This window comes from Heteronotia binoei, chromosome 14 (genome assembly GCF_032191835.1).
Source record: "Heteronotia binoei isolate CCM8104 ecotype False Entrance Well chromosome 14, APGP_CSIRO_Hbin_v1, whole genome shotgun sequence".
Taxonomy (NCBI): Eukaryota; Metazoa; Chordata; class Lepidosauria; order Squamata; family Gekkonidae; genus Heteronotia; species Heteronotia binoei.
In genome coordinates this window covers 46001911-46014328 of record NC_083236.1, presented here as the reverse complement: position 1 = coordinate 46014328, position 12418 = coordinate 46001911, and the positions used below count along the sequence as shown (strand labels likewise).

General features: G+C 44.4%; 1 protein-coding gene across 1 annotated transcript in view; it reads left to right on the top strand.

Annotated features, from left to right (window-relative positions):
• CTCF (CCCTC-binding factor) overlaps positions 1–11457 on the top strand; it is a 31829-nt gene extending 20372 nt beyond the window's left edge. Inside the window, exons 3-11 of the mRNA XM_060254433.1 lie at positions 91–261; positions 919–1052; positions 2395–2515; positions 3039–3188; positions 4172–4332; positions 4494–4676; positions 5845–5980; positions 7379–7543; positions 9796–11457. Of these exons, the coding sequence (XP_060110416.1) occupies positions 91–261; positions 919–1052; positions 2395–2515; positions 3039–3188; positions 4172–4332; positions 4494–4676; positions 5845–5980; positions 7379–7543; positions 9796–9977 (1403 nt within the window). The 3' untranslated portion in view covers positions 9978–11457. The remainder of the gene's footprint in view (positions 1–90; positions 262–918; positions 1053–2394; positions 2516–3038; positions 3189–4171; positions 4333–4493; positions 4677–5844; positions 5981–7378; positions 7544–9795) is intronic.
• The last annotated feature ends 961 nt before the right edge of the window (positions 11458–12418 follow it).

Genomic DNA, 12418 nt, shown 5'->3' with positions numbered 1-12418 from the left:
TTTGTGGAATAGATGGCATCAGTGTCAGTCCTGGTCACATGCACCAGTCTGTATAGATGGGCTACTATTAAAGACCGACTTTCTGTACAGGAGTGAAGAAGACATTCCAGTGTGAACTGTGCAGTTATACTTGTCCGCGCCGTTCTAATCTGGACCGCCACATGAAAAGTCACACTGATGAGAGGCCGCATAAGTGCCACCTCTGTGGTAGAGCCTTCCGGACGGTCACACTGCTGAGAAATCATCTCAACACTCACACAGGTACTGTGTTAAGTTAATAACCCCCAGACAGAGTTTGTTTTGCACATTCACTCATTTCCATGCTACTAATCTGCTACTGTTCCTAGGTTCTGTAATCATGTAACTTGAATATATTCACTGGAGGATTTGAGTGGGTTTCTTTTATTCTAATGGGAGGAGGGTGTTACATTTTAAACCAGGTATTAGGATTATAGAACTAGGAAAGGCATGGTGGGAAAAGAAGAAAAATTGAGGCTAAGATGAGAGTCTGGATTTTGTCTTTCCACACAGCCATTTTCTGACCACAGTAAATCTTCCAGCCAATCCTTGTGGCTATAAAACAGTCTTCCTTTTTTTTTTGTCCATGAGGGCTATTCATAGTCTGTGATAACAAACATATAACCCCAGATGATATAGGAGCATAATGAAGACGAAGTGCCATGCTGGGGTGGGCAGGATAGATGTGTCAAGGAGCTATAGAAAACATGTTCCTTAGCTGCATTTTAGGACCTTGGGAATGCTGACTTTTGTTTTTAATTTGCTGTTGTCAACAGATTTTTCTTTTTTAAAAAATCTTGGTTCTTGTTGCTTTTTCCAGCTTTGATGGGGCGCCAGTCCCCTCCAAACAAAGCCTATCTGCTCAGGCTGCTTTTAATGCCATTTTCTGGGCTCCCTCAGGTACTCGTCCTCACAAGTGCCCTGACTGTGACATGGCCTTTGTGACAAGCGGAGAGTTGGTTCGGCACCGCCGCTACAAACACACCCACGAGAAGCCATTCAAGTGTTCCATGTGCGACTACGCCAGTGTGGAGGTGTGTCTGACTCTCCCTTTCTCCTAACACTTTCTTCCTGTGTCTTCTGTGATGTTTTCTACTAGAAGCTTTTTGGGAAGGAGGGGGGGCTTGAATTCATTAATTAACTGTGTTTTTTATTGGTTCTGGATCTTAATAAAATGTGTTGCTGCTGTCAGGTGGATATCTTCTCAGACATGTCAGTTACCCACGAAAGCTCATTTATTGGTCCCTGTGGCTGTTTTCCTTGGACGTAGGTGCCATTGGGGCAAGCCATGTCCTTTCTTTTTCAAACAGCTGGCCTGTTTTTAGGGAGTAGGGGTCATCATCACATAGGCCCCTTACTTCTCTAGCTGCCTGTCTGCCCATTAGTTGTTCTGAGAAGCAGCAATCTACCATTTGATTCATTCATTTTGCAGAAATGGGTAGCCAGCATTTTAAAATTTAGCCGTTTTTGCAATGAAATTGCCTGTGGGGGAGCATCAGCCATGTTGGGTGTGGGGAGGAGGTGTCCAAGATGACTACATTGTTGTAGCATCTGACTTCTCTGTGTGTGTAGGCTCATACAAAGGTTGACTGTAGTTAATGTTAGTGGACTGCTAATGATGCTCTTGAGCTGCTTAGAAGTAGGTATGGAGGAAGAAAAATGCCTTTGTGAAGCTGCTGCGTTGGTAGGATCGAAAGAACTATTCAACTCTTTTCGTGCACTAAAAGGGCTTTGGACAGCGCTTCCCAAATTCTCCCCCTCTGTCACAAATCAGACCTGTAGAGAAAGTTTAGAAGCACAGTTCTTTTCTTACAATTTATAAACAGTGTAATCACAGGTTTTGACATTCAGTGTAGTATTAACCCTCCCTGCTCCCACGCCTGTTCTTCTCCCCTTTTGTTTGCATCGGAAATGCTGCCAGCAGCACAGTCTTGTACAGTTACTCCAATCTAAACCACTTATGTTAGTGGGCTTAAACTGGAGTAGCTGTGTACCAGATTGCACTGTAAATGTGTGCTCTGGGTCATAATACTCCATGAAGCATTTTTTCTAAACACCATCTCTCCTGTGTGGTGGAATATTCCTTTCCATTTCCTAAAAATCAATGTGTAGTGTGGTGTTGGGGGAGGGATTACTGCTTTCCTCCCTCTCTCTGGAAAAAAGTGATATAAATATTTAGACCTACCTGAAGTAGCTCTTGTGGTTTTGTTGAATGTACAAGCATCATGGTCATTCTTGCCTTCCTCCTGTCCTGTCTTACAGTGCAAGGAATGTACTGGAGGGTGGGAGTTGGGGGGTGGAATAGAGCTCCTTTGTGGAAATGTAATTACTGGAAATTCTCATGCCACTAGCCTCATTTGTATTCTTGGGTTTCAGGTCAGCAAGTTGAAACGTCACATTCGCTCTCACACCGGAGAGCGTCCATTCCAGTGCAGCTTGTGCAGCTACGCCAGCAGGGACACTTACAAACTGAAGAGGCACATGCGAACTCATTCTGGTATGGATTGTGCTATGACGACATTAACACAGAGGCCCCTGAACACTGCAGCTTTAGCATTCTCTGGTCCTTAGATGTGTAAAACCTATGCCCCATTTGCTTAAAAAAAATCAGAAGAGCAAGCACCTGTTTGAATGTTTCAGTGCCAAATGGGATCACTTGCAGAAACCTTGCCACACTTGGCCCTGTTTTTCACAAACAGATAGGAAGTCCAATGTAACCTTTGGTGTGCTGTACCAGAAATGGAAGTTTCCTGACAACAAATTCCAACAGGTCTTTGGTGAGAGGCGTTTATAATGGGATGGGATGTTTATTGCACATAACAGAGCAGACTCTGATTATAGTTGCATCTAACATGCAGCGTTTGGCAAGTTTTACTTTCCTCTCTAAATTCTGTTATTAAAATCTATTGGCTTTGATTTTTAGGGCCAGGGGGGCTCTCTAAGCACTGCCCCATCCCATCACTTGATTCATTTTTTGTGAACATTTCAGATTTACTTTTTTTCTCTCTGTCTCCTGAAAGGTGAGAAGCCCTACGAGTGTTACATTTGCCACGCTCGCTTCACCCAGAGTGGAACGATGAAGATGCACATCCTGCAGAAGCACACAGAGAACGTGGCCAAGTTCCACTGCCCTCACTGTGACACAGTCATTGCGCGGAAGAGCGACCTGGGTAGGTACTTTCTGGCTTGAGGCTGAAGGAGATGTGGTTAGTTTATGGCCTCTGCCTTTGAGAAATGCCCCTACAGGTGAATGGGATGCAGGGGTTGGAAATAGTCAGTACAATCAGTCATCTGGGTCATTAATTTATCAGTTTTTCTTTTTTTAAAAATGGTCAGTAAGGTCAGTATTTCTTTGTTTTGTGGATATAATTTGTGGGGGTTTTGTTTTGATTACTGCATTTTAACCCTTTGATTAGTCTCCACCCCTGAGGTGACCACCTGGTGTGCCCTTCCCTTCCGTGGTAGCAACAGCCATTGCACTTCTCCTCCTCCTCCTTCCTGGGCCTAGCCTCGGCACCACATGGGGGGGGGGGGCGTGGAGGGTGATGCCAACCAGCCAGGAAGGCCTCGTGGAGAGAGGAGAACAGGCCGAGGTGGGGTTTTTTGTCATTATTCGGCCCTTCGATTAGTTTCCTCTCCTGGGTGATGGCCCAGGGGATGATGGGAAGACACAAGACAGAGGTTGGCCACCAAAGGTCTAGCATTGTGAGCTGCCTGAGTGGGAAACCTTTGGGAAGCATTTAAGTCCTCGTCCAATGTTGTGTTGTATTTTCTTTTATGATTTGATTCATCTCCCCAATTAATTACAAGGGCTAGAAGCCCAGTTTTAAAAAACAAAAGCCTAAAATACGGGAGGCATTTCAGATTCTGCACTAGTTATCAGACTGCAGGTTTCTCAGCGCAATGATGTAGACTTTTTTTTTAATCCCATCCAATCCTGAAGGCTAATAAAATGCTGATGAAAGACTGCATGCAGAATATTTGAAATCCAAAGTACTGTTGACTAAAATGTTTGTTTTAGATTTACCCAAACAGTATTTGCTGGCTCAGCTGAACTTTAATATAGTCTCTGGAGAATGTGTGAGCAGTTTCCATACTCCACAGGCTAGGCAGCAAAAGCCAATCGTTAGATGTGCTTTATTTCTTTTACTAGGCGTCCACTTGCGGAAGCAGCATTCCTATATTGAGCAGGGCAAGAAGTGTCGTTACTGCGATGCTGTGTTCCACGAGCGATACGCACTCATCCAGCACCAGAAGTCTCACAAGAACGAGAAACGCTTCAAGTGTGACCAGTGCGATTATGCGTGTCGACAGGTGAGGCTATGCGAACACTTCAGAGTGTGATCCTTAATCTGAGTTGGTGTGGCATGTCGGAAATTTAACTGGCTTGCTAGAAAAAAACCGAATAGGGCTGTATGCTCTAGTCTAATAACCGAGGCTGCTGTTAACCTCTGACGTTTCTCGGTTTCTTCTAGGAACGGCACATGATAATGCATAAGCGAACCCACACTGGAGAAAAGCCTTACGCCTGTAGCCATTGTGATAAAACCTTCCGTCAGAAGCAGCTGCTTGACATGCATTTCAAACGCTACCATGACCCGAACTTCGTCCCAGCTGCCTTTGTCTGTTCCAAGTGTGGCAAAACATTCACACGCCGTGTAAGTGGTCAGGCCACTTTCAGAGAGGGGCTGTTGTATGGATCAGTCAGTGAGAGATAATCAGGTGTTGCCCCATACAGATGCACTTTTTTTCCTTTCTTTTTTTTTTGCTTGAAGGGATGTTGCTCTGGGGAAAGCCAGCTCCAAAAAGATATTTTGCATGATTATCTCTGTCAAAACAGAAATTGTTAGAGGCATATGCTGCTCTCTGTTCTCTCTGTTTGAATTCTCAGTTTTGGCCCCCATAAAAGTTTGGGCGATTGAAGGGGACATGAAAGAGATTTATAAAATTACGCGTGCAGCAGAGAAAGTGGATAGAGAGAACTTTCTTCCCTCTCCCAAAATACTAGAGGGCACTCAGTGAAGGGGTTTGGATAAATTCATGGAGATTAGATCCATCAGTGGCTACCAGCTATGGTGATTAGAGGGAACTTTTGCAATCAGATATTCATGGTCTGAATACCACTGCTGGGAAGCAACATTGGGGAAGACCTTGGCCTTTTTGCCTGTTTGTTGGCCCTCCCTTCAGGGCCGCTGCTTGGTCACTGTGTGATTCAAGAGGCTGAGCTAGATGGACCCCGGGTCTGATCCAGCGAGACTCCTCTAACGTTGCTGTGTCTTATACTGGACATCAGAACTTCTGTGCTTCGCATTGCAAGAAGAGGCCACAGTATACTGTTAGATTGATGAAATGGTACAATCAGTACATGCAAGAGATGTATTCCCAGGTTTGCCTGTGCATTTCAACTGAAGTAGTTTTTCAAGGAAACCACTGAACTCAGAAAAACAATAGTGGAATCTAGTTTAATTCCCTTCAGTCTGACTTGTGAATAAATGAAACCGTTGAGAAGGCACAGCAATTGTATTCAAGTTTGCCAGTCATAAAGAACCTGTTTTCTCTGTGCTTGATCCCTCCTGTTGATCCCCAGAAAAAATGTTTTGGACATAGTCTGCCTTCCTATTGCATGGTTCCTGGGGTGTATAACCCTCCACCTCTGAGGGCAGAATTGCTTAAGGAAAGGGTGTGGCAAGTGCCCTTTGCTCAAGGATTACAGCCATTCCCCCTGCTTTGAAAAATAATGCTCTTGCCTTTTGAGGAATGGAATACGGTCAGATGAAAGGGTGGGTTCTGGCAACTTCTAATGCTTGCCTTCCTTTATTTGGGTAGAACACCATGGCCCGACATGCAGATAACTGCACAGGCCCTGATGGGGTAGAAGGAGAGAATGGGAGTGAGCCCAAGAAGGGGAAGCGCGGGCGAAAGAGAAAGATGCGCTCCAAGAAAGAGGACTCCGATGACAGTGGTAAGGATTTGGCTGTCTCCAGAAGAGCCTCGCTTATGTTACTGCATCCATATTCAGCCTTTTATTTAGATCAGAATGTATGATTTGCCAGTGGTTAGCACTCTGCTAGCAGCCGAGCTCTTTCTCCAGCCTCTTCAGAATCTTGACTCAGAAGAATCCTGCCATTGGACATGTTACAGCATGCCAGAATACTGGGTGCAATGTATCTTGTTGTGTACCTGGCATGCGAGTTACTTTTTCAAGGGTAGCTGATGTTATTTCTGATGTATTGTTTTGAAGATGGAGACTTCCGTGGAGTATGCACAGCTTGCTGCTTAAAGGGCACAGTAGCAGGTGGCAGACACTGGTGAAGGAAGAGGGCAGGGCTTGAAGAATCACAGATTTTCAAGCAGCGTCAACAGTCAGCAAGGTGTTAAAGATTGAAAACCACAGACCAACCCACTATATACCTGTTGACTGGGCTTATGCAGTAGGGTGGTTGATGAGACTTTATATTGATCAGTGGTGGCAGGGAAGGGCAGTCTGCAAGATGGTGGAGAGGTTGATGTAAGAAGAAGAAGAAGATAAGAAGATATTGGATTTATATCCCGCCCTCCACTCCGAAGAGTCTCAGAGCGGCTCACAATCTCCTTTACCTTCCTCCCCCACAGCAGACAGCCTGTGAGGTGGGTGGGGCTGGAGAGGGCTCTCACAGCAGCTGCCCTTTCAAGGACAACCTCTGCCAGAGCTATGGCTGACCCAAGGCCATGCTAGCAGGTGCAAGTGGAGGAGTGGGGAATCAAACCCGGTTCTCCCAGATAAGAGTCCGCACATTTAACCACTACACCAAACTGGCTCTCCAGTTTGTAGTGCTCTAACCAAAGTAAATTGTTTGTGCACATCTGAGCACTTGATCCACTTTGGAGGTTGGGTTCTGGCTGGTAGGTGGGAGTGGCAAAGACCACATGCAGAAGAACATGCCAGGCGTTTCCTGAAGTTAAGGCTGATTTTGCACTTCTGGAAAATCCTGTGAACCACATGCTGTCAGCAGTGAAGTTTGCAAGGGAGCTGTTAATATGAGTACTTGCAGTTCATGATCACACTAGCTGCTGCATGGCTAAACACTTTAGCCACTTCCTAACATAAAGCGTTGCTGTATTCTCCAAAACTTGCATGCCTGTTGTCTTCTTGCATTATGCACTTCATTATGGTAGAATTCTTAACTAGTTGGGATCGCTTCCTCCATTTTAGAGGTGATCTCAGAGTTCTGGGTTTAATTCATTCCTGCTTAAGCCCAAGATACTGATCCTGCTCCCGGAGGGGCGGGGTGTAGGAGGTATTCATGCTGTTCTCATTTTGCCGACTATATTGATGTTTGCCCTGATAATATTTTTCTTTGGTCACTTCCTGACCTTGAAGAGGAAAATGCAGAGCCGGAGTTGGACGATAACGAAGAGGAGGAAGAGACAGCGGTTGAAATAGAGGCTGAGCCAGAAATAGAACCTGTGGCTCCAGCACCGCCACCAGCAAAGAAACGAAGAGGAAGGCCGCCCGGCAAAGCCAACCAACCAAAACAGCCCCAGCGTAAGTTCTGGGGTGTTGGAAAGAGGGGAAAAGGTGCCAGAAGTTACATGCTTTATTAGAGTAGAGGGTTTGGCAGAGGTGCCTAGGGATAACAAGAGGGGAGTAGACAGAGAAGTGGAGGCAGGAAAGATGGATGGAGGAGACTAGCGTGACCTGGAGATCATGGCAGAAGGAAAGGTCTCCTAGGCAAGGTACAGACTTTGTCCCTGAAGACTGGAGTCGATGTCTCCTGCCCGTGTGCTTTGAAACAGATTTTAATTCTTCTCCACCATCACTCCCTCCAAAGTGTTTCTAGCTCATTATGGGGTGTTTATTTTTATTTCAGATTCTTTTTCCGAATCTATTTATTTCAGAATCTATTTACTGAGATTCCTGGAAATTTATACTGAATTCTAGATTCTGTGGCTTTCTTCAGACCTCATAGGCAAATAGGAGTTCGTTATGATCAAAAACCTGGTTATCAGGCTTGTAAACTTACTGCATCCCCTCTCCTCTGAAGCATATAATGAAGACTGTAATCTTTAAATTTGTTGTAACTGTTGAATATGTGCACTTAAAGTGCCCACATTTGGACGTTATGCTTAATTGAAGATTGCAGAAGACTAGGAGAGAAGCTGAAAGTGAGTCTGGTCAATAATTCTGATTTTATAATGGCATTTGAACTGAAGCTGTATGAAACTTTCCATACCCATAGTCGGATGGCTGGCTCGTTCTTTCCTTTAATTTGTGTTTGTGACTTCAGGGTGGATATTCCCAAGCTTCATATTCTTGTTGGTGCCTGGCACTTGCACAGGTTGTAGGTCAACTCACCTTTGAGAGCCTTCAAAACTCCAGGCTCCTGAAGCAAATGTCAGGACGCAGTAGATTTTAGCCATACATTGACAGAGAGCCTTTTCCATCAATGGATGGGAGCTGGTTGTGTGAATTCACTCTTAGGCCGCCAGCCCACAAATGCCTTCATCTCTCAAGTGAAAGTTAAACTGGTTAATGCATTTCAGAAGTCATTCCTTCTGGAGGCATTTCAGGGGTAGGGGTCACCAGTATTGGAGATCAATCTCATGCTCGCAATTCCCACTGAAACGCTCATCTAGGGTATTCAAAGCCCCATGGTGGTCAGAAGTCACTTCTGCCAGCTGTGCACTCCTGGGGCTTATTAGGAGGACCTCTGCCAGCTGTTGGTGCACCATCATTGGTCAGTTCAGCTCTCTTCTCCCATACCCTTAGGCACTAGCTTCTTCAAATGAATTGAGCTTTTGTTACTGCTGCTGGGTTTTACTTCTTTTGCCCAAAGCTGGATGCAGCATTCATGCCTCGGCATTCAGTTATAGTCAGGACTGTGTGGGAACTGTGCTTCAAAAAAAGGAAAAATAAAAACTGTATACCAAGTGACTGTGCTACAACCCATATAACTTATGTAGTTACTTTAAATCCCACCGTTCTCCCCAAGGCAGGCCCAAAACACTTCACGTCATTCCTCCTCCAGTTTTTCCTCATAGCAATTTTGTGAGGTAGGTAAGGCAGAGTGAGTGTGAGTGGCCCAAGGTCACCCAACAAACTTCCAGTGGTGCTAATGAACAAATAGGTACATTGTCTCCTGTTTTGGCATAATTCCACAGTTTCTAATTCGGCATACTTTATTCTGGCTTTGCTGGGAGGGCTGTGGAGACCCCACCCACTGGAAATCTCATTTTGCTGCCTCCTTTGGCTTCTCCAGCTTCACTAGGAACCACCCACACACTGTCAGGCACACACATCTTCACACCCATGATAGCTAGCTTCTTTCTTCCTCTTGCTTTCCCCCCAGCTGCTTTAGATTCTCAAGAAACTGTGCACCTGACACTACATTGCTCCTATTCATCATAACCAGAGTTCCCTCTAAGCTGTTAGCATGAGCTAGCTCACAAATTTTTAGCCTCTGGCTCACACGTTTTTGTCTTAGCTCAGGAAAAATGTCCCCAGAGCACAATAATTTATGCAGTAGCTCACAACTTTAATACCACTAGCTCACAAAGTAGAATTTTTGCTCACAAGACTTCAGCTTAGAGGGAACATTGATCATAACCCTCAGTATTTGCATAGCACTCTCAAATACCCAGAACAGTTCATAGGCATCATTTGGGTGATCATTCCAAAAGCCCTTTTGAGTATGTATTGACAGGCCTGACTGTGGCTTTACGGAAAGCAGCACTGAGACGTACTGAGACTGTCTCCCTGGAGAGACAAGCTGATTTCTTCCTGTTCTCTTTCGCCAGCAACAGCAATCATTCAGGTGGAAGACCAGAACACTGGTGCAATTGAAAACATTATAGTGGAAGTCAAGAAGGAGCCCGAAGCAGAGACTGTAGCAGCTACAGCAGGAGCTCAGCCAGCTGTGGTGGAAGCGCCCAACGGAGACCTCACCCCAGAGATGATTCTCAGCATGATGGACCGGTGATGGAGGACGGGTCGTGCTTGAACTGAACTGGCCTGGGCTCTTTTTGAAGCAGCTCAATCCTTTTTTTTTTGTTTTTTGTTTTGTTTTTATTTTGTTTCTTTTCACTTCCCCCCCCCCCCCCCCCTGGCTTTGGGATATGCATCATTTTTAGACCATTTTACCAAACCAACCCGGGACACAAAACTTCGAATGATGTTAGAAAAATTGATTATTATTATTTTGTCCAGAACTCTGTTAAATGTTAGTATAACAGGATCATGGAACACGGGGCGGGTTTGTTTTTTGTTTTGTTTTTTTCAGTCCCCACGGGTATCCTGAGTTGCTCGATCCGGTTAGATCCGAACTGCATTGTAGCAAGGTGCCACAGACAGCCCTCGTGGCCGGGCACGGGACGATGGAAGCCCCGAGTCCTCAAACCCACGCAAACTGCTCTGGATCTGCACGTGCGTTCCTCGATGCCCTCCGGCCTCGTTTTTGCGCTCTAGAGGTTTTTAACTGTAAACACAGACTGGGGAGGATTGTGAAGCTTTTTATTGCATTTTGGTTTTGCTTCCCCAGCCCCCACTCCTCCCGACCCTCCACTGACTGGTTCTGCCTCAGCACCATAAGTTCGGCATGCTCCAACTCTCGTCTCTCCTCTCGGATGCTTTGCTTTCTGCAGGGCATCACTGTAATGATTAAGCTTGTAAATAACTTTTTTACATTTTAATCTTTTTTCCATTTAATTAAGAGGGTTTTTGGGAGGGTGGGGGGGAAAGGCAGCCTAAACCAACCAGAAACCCTGCCGTTTTAAAGAATTGTGAATGGAATTATGCAGGAAGGAATCACTTAACAGGTTGAATATGGGAACCTATCAAGTTTAATGGAAGATCACAGCCCAAGCTTCGCTTGCAAGGTGGTGGAAATCCAGACCCCATCTTGGTTTCTGAGCACATGGACTTAGAAGTGAAACTTGTCACTTAAAAACTACCTTTTTTGAGTTTCAGATTTTTCACAGATCCCAATTTTCTTTGCTCTGTTTTGTGTTTATAAATTCTGTATTGAAAGCTGAGGTGGTGATTTGTAACAGGGCCTCCCAGCCCCTGAACCTAGGCCAGAAAATTTTACTAGGTCAGTAAAGATTTGGGGGGGTCTTTATAATTATACAACAGAGAGAGAGAGGGAAAAAGAATAATGTGAAATAAAAATGATGCCTGTATATGAACTGTCACATGTTTAAAAGTATGTAAGCTTTTTATAGAGCCTCAGTCTTGCTGATTTCAAAAAGGAATTTTCTTCTATGTATTGCTTTTAAAAGAGCTATCAGGTTAGCTATCCGACTCTAGGTTGATGCATTTTTGTACTTAGCTGTACTGTGTGATATTTTTCATTATTTTAGGAAACCAACATGAGATAAAAATGTTATAAAGATACATAATGGGGTTTGGACTCTGGGAAGGAGAATATACTGCTGTACAGCTAATAAATAATAATGAATTAACCTGTGTGTCTGCTTTCTTGGAAACTTGGTAACTGGCAGTATACAAGAGAAAATACATGTTTTGCTTCTTTGGTCTTGTTAAGAGTGAATAGCTTGTTGCTGCGCCACAGCTTCATGCTACTTTTATGATAATCTATTGGCAGTCTTCTTGGACAGCATCTTATTATGTGTCCTTACAGATAGTCCAGCAGCGGGCCAGTCTAGTTATGGAAACTGTTTCAGATATTAAATCCTTCTTCTCGGGACCATTTATATTATTAACAAAATTCAATTGGTTCAGTAGTGCTGGAATTCATTGTAACGATCCTCAGTGTTGATATGGAAGGTATTTAACAGCAGCGCCTTGTAGACTATAAAGATTGGAGGGAGCCTGGATCAATATAGAGGATCATTAGAATGAATTCTGACACTACTGGACTGATTTAATTTTGTTAATATAACTGGTCCCAAGAAGGATTTAATATCCAAAACAGTTTCCATAACTGGACCAGCCTGACGTTGAACTATCTGCAAGGAAACATGAGACTTTGGCATTTTTGCCATATGTGGACAGTAGCTGCGACAAGAAACTGACATGGCTTTCCTTTTGTATTTTATCCATTATGTTCTATGGTGATATATGAATTGTTATATTTGGGGATTTAGTGACAATTAATACATTTCTATTGAATTTTTGATGCATAGAGAGTTGGTTGGGTATTTCTGCCGCTCACTCTGGAAGCAGACACACACAAATCAGCCTGGTGGTGTACTTGTCCCCGCTTGCAACTCAAAATTGCTTTTTGTCCTCCCTGTCTTTGGAGAGCTGCGCAGATGGGGAAGAGGGATACAAGACAGCCAATTTTGTATTCCCAGCAATGATGAGGCCTTCTGTGTTATCTCTGGACCACATATTTCTGGCTCCCTTGCCTCCCTCCCCATATTTTGTTCTTAGCATTTTTCTCCAGAATTAACAACAAAC